General features: G+C 42.9%; 1 protein-coding gene across 2 annotated transcripts in view; it reads right to left on the bottom strand.

Moving 5' to 3' along the window:
• PDE1A (phosphodiesterase 1A) overlaps nt 1-22,669 on the bottom strand; it is a 147,536-nt gene extending 124,867 nt beyond the window's left edge. Inside the window, exon 1 of one of the 2 annotated variants that reach the window (XM_053409450.1) lies at nt 21,797-22,669. In XM_053409450.1, the coding sequence (XP_053265425.1) occupies nt 21,797-21,906 (110 nt within the window). In that variant the 5' untranslated portion in view covers nt 21,907-22,669. The remainder of the gene's footprint in view (nt 1-21,796) is intronic. The other variant, XM_053409485.1, reaches the window with a different exon arrangement.
• Between the last annotated feature and the right edge of the window lie 720 nt (nt 22,670-23,389).

Raw genomic sequence — 23,389 nt, 5'->3', positions numbered from 1 at the left:
AATTATGAACGAAATAGCATTTCTTATCTCCAGCTCTACATGTGTTTTCTCCTTATAAGATAAGGGGGAGGGGAAATAAATAAAGGGGAAGCAAAAATAAGAATTGTGTAGTATCCATCCTACTGAGTGGGCAAAAGTCAGGCAAATGCTTATTATTTTTATTATTATTACAACTTGCAAAAGATAAAATATTCAATTTCTACACACGCACAGGGTTAGTCCCCGTCCCCCCCGAACAATGCACATATTCACCTGGTGTTGCTTGGCTTCTCTGTAATTTGCTCAGGTCACACGCAAAGCATCTAAGCTTATCTTAGTAAAAATGTGGGAAATGTTGACTTCCTCAGATTTAGCAAACATCTTCAAAGGACAGGATGAGGGATGGGGAAAGCGTTTTCAAAGAGCAGATAGGAAGCTTTTCTAATCTGGAACATATGCTTAACTGCAACTGGAAGTGAAGAGTTTCACATGAATATATATATATATATATATATATATATATATATATATATATATATATAGTAATTGGAGGGGTGCTTTTTCTTTTTAAAAACAGCACTGTGCAAGGGATTTAATCCTGTGCTTCACAATGTTGTGGCTAACATACAAAGCTGTTCTTGATAAAAATTAAATATCAACTTATGGAAACTTTTTTAAAAACTTCTTGTTTTACCTCATTTTCTCTGTCCTTGCCCATCTTCTCCAAAAAAACAACAACAACCCCTAACTTATGAAAATGCACTTCAATCAAGGCCTGTATGGAAATATAATCTTCTCATTAACAGAATCCACAAAACAGTTGTAGGATGTACAAGGCAGAATCAAAATCGGTATTACATATTCAAGAGGATGATTGCTCCCAAAATAATCTCATCCCTTTTATTAGGCTCTCTGGAGGGAAATCTTGATTGCAGGAAAATTGTTCCTCCCCAGCCTCCCACAATGAGCAAGTACCACTTCCCAAGGGGATAATTAGCACTCCTCCAACATCAGTCTCCTCCCTCTCTTCCCTCCCACCTTAAACTCCTTGATGTTTAGAAGTTAAATCACAACACCATCAAAACCACTGCAGATACCGGTGCGATTCTAGATGATCAATGGTCTATCTGGTCCTAAAGAAAAACAAACCATAGTTGCCCACCATTTCCTCTCTCATTATAAAAAGTTCACCCGGATGAAACACGCAATTAAGATGCACTAATTAGCTGACAACGTTCTTTCACACTTTCCTGCCGAAGCAATTATTTAATACTTGAAGTATTAGAGAACAAGCTACCCAAGCCTGGAGACTCATGTGGTTCAGGTCTTCCTGAGCTGTACTTCATGCCTAGGGAATCACACAAGTTTACACACGCTCCTACATAAATATATATATTTCTGCACATAGACATGTATCAGATCAGGAAGAAGGCTAGGCAAAAACATTCATCCCAAATTATCTGTTAGCAGGAAGGCTTTTGTAATACCAAGATTCCTCACCTGAAATCTGAAATCACACATATTTGCTTGTATTAAGAACATCATAAGAACCTCACTGCTAGATCCAAGTCAAAGGGACTAACTTTAACATCCTGTAGACAACAGTGGTTTTAATTATCAGTCCTTTGAAGGGCTTTAACATAGACCATTTTTAAATTGCTGGGTTATTTCTTGTTTGTTTACTACTGATCAATTTCTGATACATTTTGCTTTGTTTTAAGCCAGGGGTAGGCAACCTAACGTGTATGGGCTGGATGCGGCCCAATCGCCTTCTCAATCTGGCCCGCAGACAGTCCAGGAATCAGCATGTTTTTACATGAGTAGAATGTGTCCTTTTATTTAAAATGCATCTTTGGGTTATTTGTGGGATAGGAATTCATTCATTTCTCCCCAAAAAATATAGTCCAGCCCACCACATGTTCTGAGGGACGGTGGACTGTCCCACGGCTGAAAAAGGTTGCTGACCCCTGTTTTAAGTTTTTAATTCTCATGTCACGCTATTAATTTGCCAATGTTATTTATTCACCTTAGATATTTCTTCAAACAAAAAGGTGGCTATGAACATTTTAAAAAGATAATAAGATACCGGGCTTTTCTGTTCTTATTTCAGCCCAAAGAAACATTTCTGAATTGTCATAATTCAGATGAATTGGCCCATCAGAAACTCAAACCAGGAACGGAAGAGGAATTGCGCAATCTAGATATACTATAGTCAATGTTGCGTGTTATCTTTAACATATTCCTTGAGAGCCTTTGTAAGTAATGATTTTATCCAAACAATGGCATGCTGTATTTTACGCTCGGGTAAATTTAGATGAAATCCCAAAGTTATAAAGCATATTGTAGCAAAGCCATTTAATAAGGATTAATCTTCATACCTCTCCTTTATTTTTTTCTTCATTTGCCATCATTATGAATCTAATTGTGATTCCGTTGTATTGTTATGCAAATCAGAGCCAATCCAGCATATGAAAGGCAATGTTCTAGTGGCTTGACTGTTGCCAAATAAAGAAGCCATTTTGAGACAGCTTCACACACAATCCTATGAAAAGCCCCTCAGTTGTGGATGCTGTGTTGAAACCATGATACGATCTGAAGACTTGCTCTGTATCTCCCTCACTTTACTGAAATGAGAACCAACTTCCTAAATGACAGTAATTAATCAATCACATGGTTCCTAGAACTGTTAGCATATTCAAGGACATGTAATCATCTCTCTGTTTAGTGAAACTTTAATAGCCCAGGGATCCAGAGGTGATTATACTACAACTTTCATCAACCCTGACCATTGACAGGTGGCTACTTGGATGACAGAAGCAATGGTTGCACAACACTGTGCCTACTTTATCTTGTTCTTAAACCATACACCAGGCTTCCTCAAAATCAGTCCTCCAGATGTTTTGAGACTACTATTCCCATAATCCCTGACCACTGGTCCTGCTAGCTAGGGATCATGGGAGATGTAGGTCAAAAACATCTGGAGGGCCAAGTTTGAGGAAGCCTGCCATACACCCTTAATAGAGCTCTATCAGCAGAAGATTTACCTATTCACATCAATGAAGAACGGCAATTTTTTAAAGCATAGTACCAAACAATCTGAAAAATGCAGAAGGGAATTAGCATGTTCAATACTAATTTTCTTTCTACTCATCTTAACTGACTAAGGCTGCAGTCCTATAGACCCTGGGATGGCATCCCTATAGGGTGTTTTAGGATCTCCGAGAGAGAGAGAGAGAGAGAGAGAGAGAGATGCTCCCAGAGAGGGAAGTTGTCTTTATGAGGGCCCTTCCATGCTGACCTGCCCAGTTCTTACAATCTCTTCGTAGTGACACCACCTTCTGTGGTTTGCAGTCAAATGCTCTACCACTGAGCTATACCCCCACTTTCTGTGGTTTGAAAGGTGGCAGCATGTGAAAGGACCTTCTCTGTGGTGGCCCTCAGGTTATGGAATGACCTTGCTCCAAAACTGTTTCTTGGCTGCCGCCACTGTATGCTTTTCAATAATTGGCCAAGATGCACCTCTTTACCCAGACCTTTGCTTGAAAGGGTATCTCCCCTTCTCTTACATTGCTGCACACAGCAGTTATGTGCTACTGTTTTGCTACTCTGATATCAGGGGTGTAGGTGTGGGTGTGTTTTTAAAAAAAATTAATTGTACAGTGGTACCTCGGGTTACATACGCTTCAGGTTACATACGCTTCAGGTTACACACTCCGCTAACCCAGAAATAGTACCTCGGGTTAAGAACTTTGCTTCAGGATGAGAACAGAAACCGTGCTTCGATGGCGCAGCGGCAGCAGGAGGATCCATTAGCTAAAGTGGTGCTTCAGGTTAAGAACAGTTTCAGGTTAAGAATGGACCTCCCGAACGAATTAAGTACTTAACCCAAGGTACCACTGTACATTCAATTTCTTACAATTTTTTGCAATTTGCCCAGGGACCATTTAATGAAGGGTGAGCTATAAGTACAAAGAACTAATAAGTAAATAACTAAATCATGGTTGAAATCAAAAGTACTGGGCACAATGTTGAAAAGAAGGATGAGCTTCTTTTGCGGAATTAGACGGCAGCAGCCAAAGTGGGGGGAAGAGTACTGTTCTTGCATTGCTCTCAGTCTGTGACTCATCTTCTGGGAGTGGGACCAGATTGTCTTCTTGTTCCACTTGCATGAGAGGGAAATGAATCCCGAGCAAAGTCAACATGCTGCCAAGTGTGTGTAAAAGAATGCCAGCATCTGTGGTCCATTCTTCTAAATTGCAGTCGAGTGAGGTGGCTTTTGTTGTTGTTTGTTTAAAAAAGAACAGCCCGCATCTTTAAAAAAAGAAAGAAAGAAAAGCTTGCCGACTTGTATAAGGTGTTTTGAGGCTGCAGTAAGAAGCTTAAGGAGACCCGGAGGGGGAAACAGGTTTCAGGGACGTTTACAGGGATGGACTTGGGTTGTCTTTCAAAATGTGACGCCCTGTGCAAAGCCCAAATTTGGCACCTGCAAATGGATCTTCTCAATTATGGATCTTCTTAATTTTCCACCCACTCAGCTCAGTGCCCTGTGCGGGGAACCTCCTGCACCACCCTAAATCTGACGCTGACATCTGGGGTTGTGGGTGGAAAAGCAGTGCATTATTGCCCTAGAATATGTCAGGGACTGAGCAGAGGAGGAACGGTGGAGACTGCTTCCCCAGCCTGACCCTTCTAGAGAAGAAGAAGAAGACAGTTCAGAATTACAGCAGGGGTTTGAGGAAGGTCACAGCTCAGAGGCAGATGAGGGGAAAAGTTGGGAAATAATGGGAGAGGAGGAGGAGGAAGAGGAAGCACCAGGGGGCAACAGCTGGCGGACACAGTGTCTTTAGAAAGTATTCCAGACCCCACCCCTCTCCCAGAACCTGATGAGCCTTGAAAGTAGAAGAGCAAATAGCTCAAAGGCAGAGGGCACTTGTCATGAGGATGATGAATGAGGAAGTGGGGGAGAAGGGGGGGTGGAGTCACTTGGGACAATACCATTATTCAAGAGGCTGGGTTCTAAAGCCTCTCTCTGAAAATACTGAATAAAAAGTGGATGGTAAGAAGCATTTCCTTGTCTATGTACGTTCCTGGGCAACTGGCTGTGGGAGTTGCTGGCAGCCTCCTGACAGAATAACAAACCCTGCTAAATCTGAGCTCATGATATAGATACAATTCTCATGCTGGGATTTCACTTATGGAAGAGCAGAGTGTACAACTACATAAATAAAACCCTCAGAAATGCCACATGAATTTCTCACATGGGTGAGAGAGATAAGTTAAACCTTCCCTTCCCTGCTGTAGTCTTGAGGAAAATCTGTCCTCAGAAGCTGCTGTAGTGGAAGAAAGAGTCTCCCACTGACAGAAATGGGAGATTTCCCTCCCAAGGCTAATACCACCTTCAGAAAAGGGATCTATGCATTAGGACCATAGCAAGGGAATAAAGGGTTAAATTAAATTCAGATAATTATCACATTGTGTTTTTAATAGTCTGTTGGGAGCTGCCCAGAGTGGCTGGGGCAACCCAGTCAGATGGGCGACATATAAATAAATAAAAAATTATTATTACTACATGTGCAGGTTCAATCCCCATATGGGACAACTGCATATTCCTGCATTGTTGGGGGTTGGATTAGACGACCCTCATGGTCCCTTCGAACTCTACAATTCTATGAATCTATGTGCATGCACACACACACAGCTGATTTAAAGAAGAACCTGTGCATTAAATGCAAATATACTTCTACTTTCACTTCTGCTTTGTCACTGTATTAGACCAGGGGTTCCTGCTAAAGAGTTGACTGGAATATGTGCACCGTTTCTTCAGTGAAAGGGTCACTTGAGTATCCCAAATTATGAAGAAACTTCACGCTCATCCATGTGCGTTATTTCAAAGCACTTTATTTCTTATTTGGCCTGTCTTCATGAAGATAAATAAGCCATGCTTGACAAATGGTATCATCAACTTAACCTGCACATTATTGTTAAAAGATGCTAATGAAGGTACCTTTTTTAAAAAAAGAAAAGAAAAGTAGTAGACCTGAAAGTTTCCCCGTTCAAACAAATGAGTCAATGTATGCAGAAGAGGCTGTGCGGTATGTTGTTTTTATTAATGCTTTGGGAAACTCTGCGCTAATAAGGCCTTTTGTTACAAATAAACAGGCCATTAAGTAACAACTGGGGTGGGTAAAGCTCACTGTTCATTTTAGCTCTTCTGTTTGTGGATGCAGCAAAATTATCAGGCAGTGCTTATTATGGCTGACAATTGCCAGGACTAAATTGTAGATGATTTCCCTCTCTCTCTCTCTCTCTCTCTCTCTCTCTCTCTCTGCTTTTCTGGCTGCTTTGACATGCCTGAGCCAGGATGACTCCTCCTTAAATGAAAACCCTAATAATGACTCCCCAATGACAGAAATGACCAAGATTTTATGAGGCCTCCTGATTCCAGCACTATGCCAGGCATAGCCAGCATATCCAGAGAAGTGACAGCAGGCCCATCCGCAGCAGGAGACCCATGGATGAGGATCCTGAGTGGACCACAGTGGCTCTCACACCTGCAGAACAGATGGAGGAGGTTGACTCCTCAGGGAATGCCCGGGTCAGAAGACTTCGTATGTCTCAAGGTCCAGAAGAACCAGGCTCTTTGTGAATAAGAGGCCTCTTCAGAATGAAGAAACCTTGAAGGCTGAATCCAGGCAACCAGGTTGCATAAGCTCCTCTCAGCTAGCTGAAGAGTATTAGCTGCTGGAACAACCCAGGTCTTTAATAACCCAGTTTCTTCTTCTGGCTTCCTCCCCTGACTGATCCTGTGCTACTGACCCCTGCTAATATTTTGCTCTTGAAAACCTACCTAGTTCTACATTGCTTCATGTGCATGTCACACTTGCCTTATGACCACACCTACCTTTGGACCTCAGCTGCTCCTTAGGACCCTGTATTTCTGGGTTGTCCTGATAGCTGACTGCAACCTTTATCCACTGGTGTTTAGGCACCCTGTCCTGGGGCTCTCATTTCTCCTTTGGCTTTGCTCAGGGACGAAGCAGAGTAGAAATCCGTAATTGAGCACAGAAGCAACAACAGCATACGCAGTGATACGGTGGTGAATTTCGAAGTGCCAAAGCTCACTAGGACAGCCACCATAAGCATCCCCCCACAAAGTGAGTCCCATAGCTATGCTCTCATGGAGAATCCAAAAATGCAAGCCACTGTGTTGGTCCATTATTATTATAACACGCCAAAGAGCAGCAGTACAAAGCACAACACCCTATTTCTTGGGAGCAGCAAGATTGCATTCCTGTGCAAAGCTTCCCGGAAGGAAGCACCAGCACTTCCTGGCTCCACTCACCACTGCCTGCATGGGTTCAAAAGGCGTTGGGCAAGGGCTTCTGCTTGCATAATGGGGCTTCCCCACTCTCCTCTCCCCGTGCCCCCCCCCAAACTTAGCTGGGTAGGATTGGGATTATTGCACAAGAGGAGGGGGAATAACTTTCCATGTGGCAAGCATACAGAACGTTTGTAACAAGACAACATTGAATTCTGCACATTCAGCTCCAGCAAGAGATCTTCAGCCAGTCGAAGCATAACCTTTTAGCTTTTAATTAGAAATGCAGGCTTTTTAAATTAGAAATGCAATCTTGCAAAGAGGTGTTGCCATTTCGGCTGCCAGTACGAAGGAGGAACGCTGTCAAAGGAAAGTATACAGCCCCTGCTTGATTTTTTTCCTCATTCTCTGACTTCCTCTAAGCTAATCTATTATCAACAAACTCGAGAGTCTCATTGTCATCACATTCACTTGCCAGAGCAAGGAGAAAGCCATCAGTTACCCTGGCGTTCCGGCAGATGACATCATCGCTCCTGCTCTAGCAGAAAAACCCTGGATAGAGATGTACTCCCCTTCCTTTATGCCTCTGAGCATACAGAGGGCTACAATAAACCAGCAAGAAAGCAGTTTGTTGGGTGTCCTATCACATACGAGGGACGTATTTCGGATCCCTTCTCAGTGGTTATGTAGCTCAGTAGCACATCGCATGCTTTCAATGCAGAAGGTCAAGGTTTGATTCCTAACATCTCCAGTGAGAAAAGATCAGGTAGGAAAGAGCCCATGCCCCTGGTCTCTGCTGTCACACTGCTACCATCTATGGGGAAAAAATAACACTTGAACACTTGCACTGTTGGTGGCTCAAAAATATGAGATTCCTGTATTGCAAGGGGGTTGGACTAGATTGCCCACAGGGTCCATCCCAACTCTACAATTTTATAATTCTATGAAAGGATGTATACAGCAACAGGGTGAACATCAGTGTTCAGCTGCTCTGCCCTGGACACTTGGATCAGGAGTGTTCAATGGCATCCAACTAATGAGTCCCATCAGTGCATGGATTTGCACTTGTGCAACAGAACTTTCCCCCTTTCCTCCATCACACACACCCCATGATATCTCCAAATCTGCTCCAGAGGGTTGGGAGAACCCCTAGAGCAGATTTAAGGGGGAGACATAGGGGTGGGAATTCCATTATGCAAGCAGGAATCCTTGTGCTGATGGGATGTATTAGTTGGCTGGGGACTTGGGTGGCGCTGTGGTCCTATAAACCAATGAGCCTCTCAGGCTTGCCAATCGTAAGGTCAGCAGTTCAAGTGTGTGATGAAGTGAGCTCCCATTGCCTTGTGCCAGCTCCTGCCAACTTAGCAGTTCAAAAGCATACCAGTGTGAATAGATAAATAGGTAGGTAAATGGCATTTCCATGCGCTCTGGCTTCCGTCACAGTGTCTCATTGCACATGATCCAGAAAAACTATCTGCAAACCAATGCCTGCTCCCTCAGCCTGAAAGCGAGATGAGTGCCACAACCCCATAGTCAAATTTGACTGGACTTCACTGTCCAGGGACCCTTTACCTTTACCTGTTAGTTGGCTACCACCCTTTAGATGGAATAATGTGTGCCTTTTTCCCACCCGAACCCCAGAAAACAGCTTCAAATCTAGCTCTCCCCCCCCCCGTATTCATAATATAATTTTTGTGTGGCATTTCTGCTGCCAATTGCATATAAAGGCATGGACAATTAAAAACACGGGAAAGAATTCAACATCACATTATGTCCATCATTCCATCAGGGCAAAGCATTGCCAGGTGGAACAATCTACCCTACATTATGTTCTAGGGGTTCTCCTGACCTCTTCCCTCATGAACCAATGTTGGGGGTGCAGAGGGAGCACGGGGGGGGGGGGAATAAGGGGGAGGGAAACATGAGTCTTTGTGTACGTTTCTGCAGATGAGACTCATTTCATTCATGATGCTGCTGCCTATTTGTACTTATTGCTCTAGCTGAGACACCTTGAAGAAGTGATATATTCCAAGAATGCACACAGACAAAACAGTGTAGTCCTCACCTAACAGCTGCAAAAGACTCCTGTGAATTTTCAGAGGCTTATACGTTTATGGTTTAAATGCCTTAACCAGAAAAGTCAATTCAATTCATTTAAATTACAGGCTTCTTCATTTGCTCCACTGAATGGTAGCAAAATTGCCTGGTTTCTGTTTTGACCTTTAATTAGGGTTGGATGAATCTGTCAGTTTTGTCTTCTCTCACATTTCTCATTTTTCCAGTCTCATATTTTCCCATGGGTTTGTGGATTCTTTGAAAAGAAAAAGTCCTTATGAATATTTGCCCACCTTTTATTGCTCATTTCTGTATGCAATTTTGCCTAATGTGCACATCTTTGCAAGCAGTTTCCCTGTGCTTCATGCATTCTCGTGTGTTATTTGCGCCAACATATGCATTTTTATCCACCCTTTCCCCTAATACATGAATCTCTGTATGCATTGTTTGGCTGGAGAACTGAATTGCAAAATTCTGAAAAGTGCAAATATAGAAGGATTATTGGGCGGCATATTGTATTAGGAGGTGGAAAATAGGCACAGTCACATCAAAATGCAAAACAAGCCACATTTCACCCCCAGGCCTACCTCCTGAAACAATATTTTGTCACCACTCCTGGCTACATGCAAAGACGCCCAGCAGGCAGCTGCTCATGGCTTGCTGAACTACTCTAACTGATCTCTGAAAAGAGAACTGCAATGACTGAATGATGGGCAGCAATGAAATCATCAACACATTTGGCTGTAGCATCAAGTGTGAGTGCAACTCCTTGGCAGGAAAACCAATGCTGTTTCACTGCAGAAACTTAACAAATGGATATTGACAGGGTCAAGTAGGAGTGCGAGTCCTCTGTAAGCTTCCCTGTTTACCCGCGGCTGCTTGGGTTAGAGGTTTGACTTTTTCTCCCTTCTGTGCAGCTGTTGCAGATAGACACTTGTGGAAGACACAGCCTGATAGTTGGAGATACAAGCATGACTTACTGCATATGATGCTCTGTGCAGGGCTGCCTTTGAAAATGGTCTGGAAACTGCAGTTGGTCCAGAACAAGGATGCAAGACACATTGCAAGACTGGGATGAAGATGATAGATAGATGATTGATGATAGATAGATAGATAGATGATAGATAGATAGATGATAGATGATAGATAGATAGATAGATAGATAGATAGATAGATAGATAGATAGATGATAGATAGATAGATGATAGATAGATATAGATAGATAGATAGATGATAGATAGATGATAGATAGATAGATGATAGATAGATAGATAGATAGATAGATAGATAGATAGATGATAGATAGATAGATAGATAGATGATAGATAGATGATAGATAGATAGATAGATAGATGATAGATAGATAGATAGATAGATAGATAGATAGATAGATAGATGATAGATGATAGATAGATGATAGATGATAAACTCTTTATTTGCATCAGCCACTAGCCATAGCAAACTTAACTATAGAAAATACATTTTGGGGGTTTATATCAATAATCAAATAATAGATCTTATTCTAATTGCCCCCGCTAAAAACCTTGCAGTTTTTGCTGTCACCTGATCATCTTGATCTGCTAAAAGAAAGGACACAGTAGCAATGGTTGAGCAACCCAGCATGGACAATAATAGATAATAATAACCTCCCTCCTGAAATCTTTATAAAGAGTGCGAGCCAGAATGGGACGAAGCATTTTGACCATTTTATGCCTGGGCTTTGTCAGCTGCACTGGCTCCCAGTCTATTCCTGGCTCTGTTTAAATGGTTGGTGCAGCCTTTGACCTGCTAAACAGCTTGGGATCAAGCTACCTGACAGACCCGCACCTTCCACATGTTATCAGCTTGTGCCATCAAAAGCATGAAGAGCAGGATTGCACGCCACTTCCCAACATCCCTTGATGATTGACTTTGCTGGCTGAAGCTGATGGAAGCTGGACTCCAGAAACATCTGGGCAGCCCCAGATTCTCCATCCTTGATGTAAAACATATGTCCCTGGTGTGTTCAAATGCTGCCTGGTTTTCCAATGAAAAGAAACCCAAGGCATCTGTTATGAAATAACAGGTAAGCTTAAATGAAAAATGTTTAAAGCTGGAAGAAAAGCATAGCAGCTAATTAGCATAAAGGAAACATGCCAACATTATATAGAAGCACTTTTATTCCTTAGCTCTGTAAAATAAACTGCTGACCTGTGATGTTGAAAGGTGGATTGAAAGCAATTTGCAGGCCAGAGAAATCTGTACATTCTCACCTCCTGAAATGTAGGTGTAAAAGATTGCCACTGATGTATCGGAACTTCAAGACTCCTGGGTGAAAAGTGTAATTTGAAAAGAGCTGCTGTTAGCATCATAGCGCACATTTGTGGCTGCCATTTGCTGTCCTGTTAAGAGTTCTTTGGAGATATATGCGGTGGTGAGCTCTGGCTTTCAGTGCACATGGATGCACATTGTTTTAATGGTTTAACCATTTCAGATGCACTTTGACAGCTAACTCAGAGGACAGCTGCTACAAGTTTTCAGTAGAAACCAGCTGTGCACACCACTGATTGGCTAGTACTTGCAACATCACAAACCCACATCCCACCTGCAGGGAAATGTTGCAACAGTTTTTTAAATGACAAATGTTCATGCTGCACTTTTTAAACAATTACATGGATAGCCCATCTGAAGACCATGGAGGGAATTGAAGCAGAGATGACTGAAATCATTGCTTCAATCTCTGGTCAGTGCACTTTGTGCAAGCTGGGCTCATGCTATGCGAGAAAAAACAACAAAACAGCAAGCCCTGTTCAAAGGAACGCCTATGTGCTGTGCACATTTTGAGGTCCTGTTCAATTCTGAAATGGACGTGAGCTCTCTTTATGAGAGAAGATATGTCCTATTAATTTTTCCTTTATATGTCACTCATGCAGATAACTCCATGAGCTAGGACAATAGCCCCAACTGACGCTTCCTTCTCTTGTTCTGACGCTTCCTTCCTGATATTTCATAAAACCATTCAATATGCTGCCATATGTCTGACCTGAAGCTGAGGCTCCAATACTTTGGCCACCTCATGAGAAGAGAAGACTCCCTGGAAAAGACCCTGATGTTGCGAAAGATTGAGGGCACAAGGAGAAGGGGACAACAGAGGACGAGATGGTTGGACAGTGTTCTTGAAGCTACCAACATGAGTTTGACCAAACTGCGGGAGGCAGTAGAAGACAGGAGTGCCTGGCGTGCTCTGGTCCATGGGGTCACGAAGAGTCGGACAAATGACTAAACAACAACAACATGTCTGACCTGTCCAGTATTCCCTTTATGTGATTTTAAAATTGACCATTTAAACAACAACAACAAAAAACAACCAAATGAAGAATGCCCACCCACCCATCAAAGTGGAGTCCTTGGAAAAAAGCACAAGTAATTGAATTATCAGTGGTCATTTGGGGATGGAACTGGACATCATCAGACTTCATTTCTGCCAAACACACCCATGTCTCTTTCCCTTTTCTTTCTTGGAATACTGAAATAGAACTTCACTTGAATCCCTTTACACATGGTGGACTACCGACAACCGTGTTTACCCAAAGCACTACTCCGTGTAATGAATGATGCTGTATGTTCTAGTTGTTGTTATACTGAAGATCTCTGCGTTGATCCCGAATTGCTTCTCTGCCAACAAAAGCACCTCTCAGAATGAATAAGCAGAGCAGGCATGGTTGGTGTGCATGGAGTTCCTGCATAAAAGGGAATGAGAGAGAGAGAGCGCTCCACAGGTTGCCATTGAAGGAGTAGGCTCTTAATTGCGACTATTCGGCTTCTCCTAGCAACTCCGCACAGTAGATTACTGTCAAATTAACCCGTTGAAAAAGCAGCAGCTGCAATACAGTCTCCTCAGTGACTCAGTGAATAAGAGGCCTCTTCAGAATGAAGAAACCTTGAAGGCTGAATCCAGGCAACCAGGTTGCATAAGCTCCTCTCAGCTAGCTGAAGAGTATTAGCTGCTGGAACAACCCAGGTCTTTAATAACCCAGTTTCTTCTTCTGGCTTCCTCCCCTGACTGATCCTGTGCTACTGACCCCTGCTAATATTTTGCTCTTGAAAACCTACCTAGTTCTACATTGCTTCATGTGCATGTCACACTTGCCTTATGACCACACCTACCTTTGGACCTCAGCTGCTCCTTAGGACCCTGTATTTCTGGGTTGTCCTGATAGCTGACTGCAACCTTTATCCACTGGTGTTTAGGCACCCTGTCCTGGGGCTCTCATTTCTCCTTTGGCTTTGCTCAGGGACGAAGCAGAGTAGAAATCCGTAATTGAGCACAGAAGCAACAACAGCATACGCAGTGATACGGTGGTGAATTTCGAAGTGCCAAAGCTCACTAGGACAGCCACCATAAGCATCCCCCCACAAAGTGAGTCCCATAGCTATGCTCTCATGGAGAATCCAAAAATGCAAGCCACTGTGTTGGTCCATTATTATTATAACACGCCAAAGAGCAGCAGTACAAAGCACAACACCCTATTTCTTGGGAGCAGCAAGATTGCATTCCTGTGCAAAGCTTCCCGGAAGGAAGCACCAGCACTTCCTGGCTCCACTCACCACTGCCTGCATGGGTTCAAAAGGCGTTGGGCAAGGGCTTCTGCTTGCATAATGGGGCTTCCCCACTCTCCTCTCCCCGTGCCCCCCCCCAAACTTAGCTGGGTAGGATTGGGATTATTGCACAAGAGGAGGGGGAATAACTTTCCATGTGGCAAGCATACAGAACGTTTGTAACAAGACAACATTGAATTCTGCACATTCAGCTCCAGCAAGAGATCTTCAGCCAGTCGAAGCATAACCTTTTAGCTTTTAATTAGAAATGCAGGCTTTTTAAATTAGAAATGCAATCTTGCAAAGAGGTGTTGCCATTTCGGCTGCCAGTACGAAGGAGGAACGCTGTCAAAGGAAAGTATACAGCCCCTGCTTGATTTTTTTCCTCATTCTCTGACTTCCTCTAAGCTAATCTATTATCAACAAACTCGAGAGTCTCATTGTCATCACATTCACTTGCCAGAGCAAGGAGAAAGCCATCAGTTACCCTGGCGTTCCGGCAGATGACATCATCGCTCCTGCTCTAGCAGAAAAACCCTGTTAGTTGGCTACCACCCTTTAGATGGAATAATGTGTGCCTTTTTCCCACCCGAACCCCAGAAAACAGCTTCAAATCTAGCTCTCCCCCCCCCCGTATTCATAATATAATTTTTGTGTGGCATTTCTGCTGCCAATTGCATATAAAGGCATGGACAATTAAAAACACGGGAAAGAATTCAACATCACATTATGTCCATCATTCCATCAGGGCAAAGCATTGCCAGGTGGAACAATCTACCCTACATTATGTTCTAGGGGTTCTCCTGACCTCTTCCCTCATGAACCAATGTTGGGGGTGCAGAGGGAGCACGGGGGGGGGGGAATAAGGGGGAGGGAAACATGAGTCTTTGTGTACGTTTCTGCAGATGAGACTCATTTCATTCATGATGCTGCTGCCTATTTGTACTTATTGCTCTAGCTGAGACACCTTGAAGAAGTGATATATTCCAAGAATGCACACAGACAAAACAGTGTAGTCCTCACCTAACAGCTGCAAAAGACTCCTGTGAATTTTCAGAGGCTTATACGTTTATGGTTTAAATGCCTTAACCAGAAAAGTCAATTCAATTCATTTAAATTACAGGCTTCTTCATTTGCTCCACTGAATGGTAGCAAAATTGCCTGGTTTCTGTTTTGACCTTTAATTAGGGTTGGATGAATCTGTCAGTTTTGTCTTCTCTCACATTTCTCATTTTTCCAGTCTCATATTTTCCCATGGGTTTGTGGATTCTTTGAAAAGAAAAAGTCCTTATGAATATTTGCCCACCTTTTATTGCTCATTTCTGTATGCAATTTTGCCTAATGTGCACATCTTTGCAAGCAGTTTCCCTGTGCTTCATGCATTCTCGTGTGTTATTTGCGCCAACATATGCATTTTTATCCACCCTTTCCCCTAATACATGAATCTCTGTATGCATTGTTTGGCTGGAGAACTGAATTGCAAAATTCTGAAAAGTGCAAATATAGAAGGATTATTGGGCGGCATATTGTATTAGGAGGTGGAAAATAGGCACAGTCACATCAAAATGCAAAACAAGCCACATTTCACCCCCAGGCCTACCTCCTGAAACAATATTTTGTCACCACTCCTGGCTACATGCAAAGACGCCCAGCAGGCAGCTGCTCATGGCTTGCTGAACTACTCTAACTGATCTCTGAAAAGAGAACTGCAATGACTGAATGATGGGCAGCAATGAAATCATCAACACATTTGGCTGTAGCATCAAGTGTGAGTGCAACTCCTTGGCAGGAAAACCAATGCTGTTTCACTGCAGAAACTTAACAAATGGATATTGACAGGGTCAAGTAGGAGTGCGAGTCCTCTGTAAGCTTCCCTGTTTACCCGCGGCTGCTTGGGTTAGAGGTTTGACTTTTTCTCCCTTCTGTGCAGCTGTTGCAGATAGACACTTGTGGAAGACACAGCCTGATAGTTGGAGATACAAGCATGACTTACTGCATATGATGCTCTGTGCAGGGCTGCCTTTGAAAATGGTCTGGAAACTGCAGTTGGTCCAGAACAAGGATGCAAGACACATTGCAAGACTGGGATGAAGATGATAGATAGATGATTGATGATAGATAGATAGATAGATGATAGATAGATAGATGATAGATGATAGATAGATAGATAGATAGATAGATAGATAGATAGATAGATAGATAGATGATAGATAGATAGATGATAGATAGATATAGATAGATAGATAGATGATAGATAGATGATAGATAGATAGATGATAGATAGATAGATAGATAGATAGATAGATAGATAGATGATAGATAGATAGATAGATAGATGATAGATAGATGATAGATAGATAGATAGATAGATGATAGATAGATAGATAGATAGATAGATAGATAGATAGATAGATGATAGATGATAGATAGATGATAGATGATAAACTCTTTATTTGCATCAGCCACTAGCCATAGCAAACTTAACTATAGAAAATACATTTTGGGGGTTTATATCAATAATCAAATAATAGATCTTATTCTAATTGCCCCCGCTAAAAACCTTGCAGTTTTTGCTGTCACCTGATCATCTTGATCTGCTAAAAGAAAGGACACAGTAGCAATGGTTGAGCAACCCAGCATGGACAATAATAGATAATAATAACCTCCCTCCTGAAATCTTTATAAAGAGTGCGAGCCAGAATGGGACGAAGCATTTTGACCATTTTATGCCTGGGCTTTGTCAGCTGCACTGGCTCCCAGTCTATTCCTGGCTCTGTTTAAATGGTTGGTGCAGCCTTTGACCTGCTAAACAGCTTGGGATCAAGCTACCTGACAGACCCGCACCTTCCACATGTTATCAGCTTGTGCCATCAAAAGCATGAAGAGCAGGATTGCACGCCACTTCCCAACATCCCTTGATGATTGACTTTGCTGGCTGAAGCTGATGGAAGCTGGACTCCAGAAACATCTGGGCAGCCCCAGATTCTCCATCCTTGATGTAAAACATATGTCCCTGGTGTGTTCAAATGCTGCCTGGTTTTCCAATGAAAAGAAACCCAAGGCATCTGTTATGAAATAACAGGTAAGCTTAAATGAAAAATGTTTAAAGCTGGAAGAAAAGCATAGCAGCTAATTAGCATAAAGGAAACATGCCAACATTATATAGAAGCACTTTTATTCCTTAGCTCTGTAAAATAAACTGCTGACCTGTGATGTTGAAAGGTGGATTGAAAGCAATTTGCAGGCCAGAGAAATCTGTACATTCTCACCTCCTGAAATGTAGGTGTAAAAGATTGCCACTGATGTATCGGAACTTCAAGACTCCTGGGTGAAAAGTGTAATTTGAAAAGAGCTGCTGTTAGCATCATAGCGCACATTTGTGGCTGCCATTTGCTGTCCTGTTAAGAGTTCTTTGGAGATATATGCGGTGGTGAGCTCTGGCTTTCAGTGCACATGGATGCACATTGTTTTAATGGTTTAACCATTTCAGATGCACTTTGACAGCTAACTCAGAGGACAGCTGCTACAAGTTTTCAGTAGAAACCAGCTGTGCACACCACTGATTGGCTAGTACTTGCAACATCACAAACCCACATCCCACCTGCAGGGAAATGTTGCAACAGTTTTTTAAATGACAAATGTTCATGCTGCACTTTTTAAACAATTACATGGATAGCCCATCTGAAGACCATGGAGGGAATTGAAGCAGAGATGACTGAAATCATTGCTTCAATCTCTGGTCAGTGCACTTTGTGCAAGCTGGGCTCATGCTATGCGAGAAAAAACAACAAAACAGCAAGCCCTGTTCAAAGGAACGCCTATGTGCTGTGCACATTTTGAGGTCCTGTTCAATTCTGAAATGGACGTGAGCTCTCTTTATGAGAGAAGATATGTCCTATTAATTTTTCCTTTATATGTCACTCATGCAGATAACTCCATGAGCTAGGACAATAGCCCCAACTGACGCTTCCTTCTCTTGTTCTGACGCTTCCTTCCTGATATTTCATAAAACCATTCAATATGCTGCCATATGTCTGACCTGAAGCTGAGGCTCCAATACTTTGGCCACCTCATGAGAAGAGAAGACTCCCTGGAAAAGACCCTGATGTTGCGAAAGATTGAGGGCACAAGGAGAAGGGGACAACAGAGGACGAGATGGTTGGACAGTGTTCTTGAAGCTACCAACATGAGTTTGACCAAACTGCGGGAGGCAGTAGAAGACAGGAGTGCCTGGCGTGCTCTGGTCCATGGGGTCACGAAGAGTCGGACAAATGACTAAACAACAACAACATGTCTGACCTGTCCAGTATTCCCTTTATGTGATTTTAAAATTGACCATTTAAACAACAACAACAAAAAACAACCAAATGAAGAATGCCCACCCACCCATCAAAGTGGAGTCCTTGGAAAAAAGCACAAGTAATTGAATTATCAGTGGTCATTTGGGGATGGAACTGGACATCATCAGACTTCATTTCTGCCAAACACACCCATGTCTCTTTCCCTTTTCTTTCTTGGAATACTGAAATAGAACTTCACTTGAATCCCTTTACACATGGTGGACTACCGACAACCGTGTTTACCCAAAGCACTACTCCGTGTAATGAATGATGCTGTATGTTCTAGTTGTTGTTATACTGAAGAAGAATCTTGCTGAATCAGATCAGCAGCCCATCTAAGTCCCATGCGCTATTCTCACAGCGGCCAATCAGATGCTGTAACATCTTAACATCACATTATTGATGTTTATAAAATAGAAACCGGGTGCTGGCCAATAAGATTTTTTATTTATTTCTATGTGAGATTTCTTGACCGTGCTTTCTTGTAAAGTCCCGGGGGCAGACTGCAACTGGTGTGTGTGTGATTAAAACAAATAAAACAGTTACAGTTATGAAAACAAGTAATGCTGTTCCAACCAGAACAGAACAGTATAGAGTCGGTAAAAGAAATGGGTTCCACCCAAAAAAAAAACCACCTTAGCAAAGCAAAGGCCAGAGTAAAGAGATGTTCAATGAAGATGCTAGATGCACCTTTGTGAGGAAGGAATTTCACAATTTAGAGGCTGCCATAGATAAAGCCCAATCCCAGAACACCGTTCCCCACACTTCCAACAATGGCAGAACTACCAAGAGAATCTGGTTAAATTACACTGGATATATTTCCTAGGTGTCAAAAAAGGTTATTTATGTTCCGTGGGCATCAGTCACAACATGGCTGCTGTAGCTACAAGCTGTGGATTCAGCTTGTGGATGTGTGGCATAACTTAAAATGGCTGCTGTGGGGGATGTGTGTGTGTGGCGTAACGCAAAATGGCTACCACATCTAAAAAAGCAAGAAAAAAAACAGAATGCCCCCCTACACACACACCAGCTGTCCCAACAATGCTGGTTATGGTTTGGAAGGCAACTATATCAACCACTACTTTGCTTGCTCACCAAAATAAACTTTTTACATCTCTCCTCTGTTCGAAATGAAAAGGAAAATGGGTGCTCAATCTTCACATCCAATGAAAGAAAGCCATGTTCAAAGGTGTGTAAGTTCAATGTAGGAGAGTCCAACCAAGCCAGTTGAGACTATTCACAAGTGCCATAGGAATGGCTGAGGGGTACATTGGAACCTTCAGCCATCATGTTGATGACCCCTGATGTACAGGGTCGTCAGACTTTCAGAGACCCTAATCCTGAAGCTCAAGCTTGGTGATATGATGGGGTGGTCGACATGTAGTTCAGACCCGATATTTTGCAGGTCTTATGACACACAGATTGCAATCACGGTTTTAGTAATAACAACACCCCTTAGAATCAACTTGCAATGCTAATAAGAGAAAATATCCTTATCTACCTTGAGCCCATATCACATGGATAAACCTGGGTTTGGTAGCAGTAAGGGATGCCTTGGTGTATCACACGTGTTCCCAACACTGGATTTCAAAGACTCTCTTCTGCCTCCATTTTTTTTTAAAAAAAACACCAAGTTCAGTAACTTGTCTTTCATCTGCCTAACATTATTCACCTGATTTTGCGCAGAAGGTTCAGAAATGGCACTTTTTCTGGATAAATAGCCCAGTTCCCACTGGGACCTGTTGTATAGGGAGCAACATAAAAGAATGAGTCCAAGAATAGTAGACTAGGAGGGGGTAGGAAGCACAAGTTTAATCTATACTTTCCCAAGCTGCTTTCACTGAATCTGAAATTCCCTTGTTTCCTTTCAAGTATGTATTTTCTTTTTCCTGCTGTTAACTGTGTGGATAGGATCAATACCAGTCTTTCATTCCCAGTGTTTGAAATCACCCCCTTCCTACAACTAACTCAAAACAGCGGATGCAAATGATGACAACACCTTTTGACTTAAACCTCAAATCTTTGTCACAACAATGTTCCTCCATGAGCTATTCGATTTTGTAGTTTCAGGACTCCAGACTGTGGCTTAAGTCACAATCATGTCTGTGCATCTGGTGACTCAAAACATGAATGGCCTCTATTGAAAAGTCTTGAGTTCAAGGGGATGCAAGGACAGGGCTTTCTGTTTGGGGTGTTGCAGCCACTGATGTCCTGTTCACACACTGCAAGTCGTCACTGGATGCTGATGAACCTGCACCTGTGAATTAAGCCTTTGTCATCATGCTGAAAACAGGCCATCAGACAGCCAATGATAATACAGAAATGGGTGCACCTCTTCAATGGGAGGTTCATTCTATAGAGCAAAACCTTTGGGCCCAACAAGCTTCCTCTGAAAGGTACAGTTTCTCTATAAGCATCCTTCCATCCAGGAGGGCCATGCCCACATCCAGTTGAGTTAAAAATGTTCAGTTTGGTCTGTTGCTTCCAAGTTGCCATGTTTTCTTCTGCCCATCCACTTTTTTGGCCATGGTTGTGTGGCTGCAGTAGGGTCAGGGTGTGGTAGTTTCATTGCCCCCTGTTTCTCATAGGGCCCTTTCCTCCACTCCACCCACACCAGGAGTCAAGTAGGAACCATGGACCATCATCTGAGATTATCATGTGCCAAATTAGATGGATAAATAAAGATGATGGATGGATGGATGAAGATGATAGATAGATAGATGATAGATAGATAGATATAGATAGATAGATAGATAGATAGATAGATAGATAGATAGATAGATAGATGATAGATAGATATAGATAGATAGATAGATAGATGATAGATAGATAGATAGATAGATAGATGATAGATAGGTAGATAGATAGATAGATAGATAGATAGATAGATAGATAGATATAGATAGATGATGATGATAGATAGATAGATAGATAGATAGATGATAGATAGATAGATGATAGATAGATAGATAGATAGATAGATAGATAGATAGATGATAGATAGATAGATAGATAGATGATAGATAGATAGATGATAGATAGAGATGATAGAGTCATTAGACACTGAACATGCCTCTCTTGCACTGTGCATTAAAAACTGCCACTTTCAGTGCTTTCCTACTTGAGTATACTTTCCTAGATATATCTGCATGCCCCAGGAAACCCATGCTCACTACGGGACGACTTTTTTCTCCTGGTCACATTGCTGCTACCCATCCAACCCCAAGCTAGACAGCAAGTTTCTTTTGGGGAGGTTGGACAGTCACACCCAACTCTTCGGAAGCTGCATGTGTTACGATGCCAGTGGCAACTTCCCTTGTTGCCTTGGCCGATGCAAAGCAAACCACTCCGAGACACCCTATGCAACCCTGTCGATTCCATCAAATTAATCAGTCCTCAAAATCAACCACCAAATTGATCGTATTTGAGACAAGTGGCTTGCCAATGAACCCAATGGCAATGCATGTTCTCAGAGACAACATTCAGTGAGACAGGGCAAGGAAAAGAGAAGAGGTGGAATACTCACATTCCTTTGAGCCGTTGCCACATCTTCTCTGTGTGGCCTCCTATCGGATACTTTAAAGGAGCGCTCTCCATGCCCGGAGTCGTCTCGGTACCCGTGGAGCCCATGGCCATCAATGTCCAGCCAGCAGTGACAGAATTAGAGTCAATCTCAGCGGCGAGGAGGAAGAGTCTTCTTCAGTTTGGCACACAGACCAGAAGATCTGCACATGTTAGGCAGCAGCTGCTCTCATGTCTCTCGAAACCTATCAGGATTGCAGAGCAGAGGGGAGCTTCTGCCTCAATTGCTGATTCACTCGGCTGGCCAAATCCACACTCTGGGCTGCCTGCCCCCTTCCCTCCGTGCCAACTCAGTCCCTTAAGCACACAGCTCTCCTGACCTCAACACAGATTAATCCATGCCAGTGAGGCAGCAAATGTACCGCTGACCGTTGATGCTCTCCCCGCACTTGTCTCTGGTTCGGTTCAACTGCTGGAGTCCTGCGCACAGAAGCACAGCTGTCTCATTCAAAATGTGCAGGAATCTCTGGCCACGCCGGAATCAATGTGAGCATCTAGAGTGGTCCAGGAGAGGGAACGATTTGTGCGCTCACTTGCTTGCTTGCTTGCTTGCTCGCTCTCTTTTTCTCTCTGCAGTTCACAAGGCAGGGTGCAATCAGGAAGCAGGTGGCTGGAGCCAATCTGAAGTCCGCACCCTCCTTAATCAAGGGGGAGCATCTGCTTAAGCGTCACTGCTTCCCCTTCTCTGCGTTGATCCCGAATTGCTTCTCTGCCAACAAAAGCACCTCTCAGAATGAATAAGCAGAGCAGGCATGGTTGGTGTGCATGGAGTTCCTGCATAAAAGGGAATGAGAGAGAGAGAGCGCTCCACAGGTTGCCATTGAAGGAGTAGGCTCTTAATTGCGACTATTCGGCTTCTCCTAGCAACTCCGCACAGTAGATTACTGTCAAATTAACCCGTTGAAAAAGCAGCAGCTGCAATACAGTCTCCTCAGTGACTCCATTGGGACAGCAGCATGTGCAGTTTCAAAGAGGGGAGTGGGAAAGAAACCTTGGGTGCTGAGTTTTAGTACCCGCTTGCTGGGGCAGGGGGCTGGGGGGGGACAGTATTATTAAGTCTGCAAATAAAAAGCCAAGTGACTGAGCGAATTCTTCTGCCAGTCCTGAAGCAGAGCACCAAGCCTATTTCTCTAAGCCAGCTCTGGGCTTCTGGCTGCACAGCCAGCGCTGTGAAGCTGCTGGAAGAGGAAAGATTGCAGATCTGCTACCCATCGCCTTCTTTGCTCAAACGTATACTTGAGCATCGCTGGAGGCTCAGCGTTAGACTAGTGGTCTGGCTGGACTTGATTTTGGAACAAATAGTGGCAAGTGCTATTTTATCAGAACACGAGCACAGGGAACAACCATTTGCTTCAGCTGAAGGTTTGGGGAAAGTCACAAAATTTATCATTTGGGAAACTCTTCCATAAGTGGGAACCATTTCAAGGAATCCTTATGTTTTCATAAATTAAGATGCTTCTACCAGTTAAGATTATTTACAATATCCTACTTCATTTATAAGGGACGTGGGTGGTGCTGTGGGTTAAACCACAGAGCC

This window comes from Podarcis raffonei, chromosome 1 (genome assembly GCF_027172205.1).
Source record: "Podarcis raffonei isolate rPodRaf1 chromosome 1, rPodRaf1.pri, whole genome shotgun sequence".
Lineage (NCBI taxonomy): Eukaryota > Metazoa > Chordata > Lepidosauria > Squamata > Lacertidae > Podarcis > Podarcis raffonei.
Note: the sequence above shows the minus strand (reverse complement) of the source record. Positions and strands in the feature narration are given on the sequence as shown.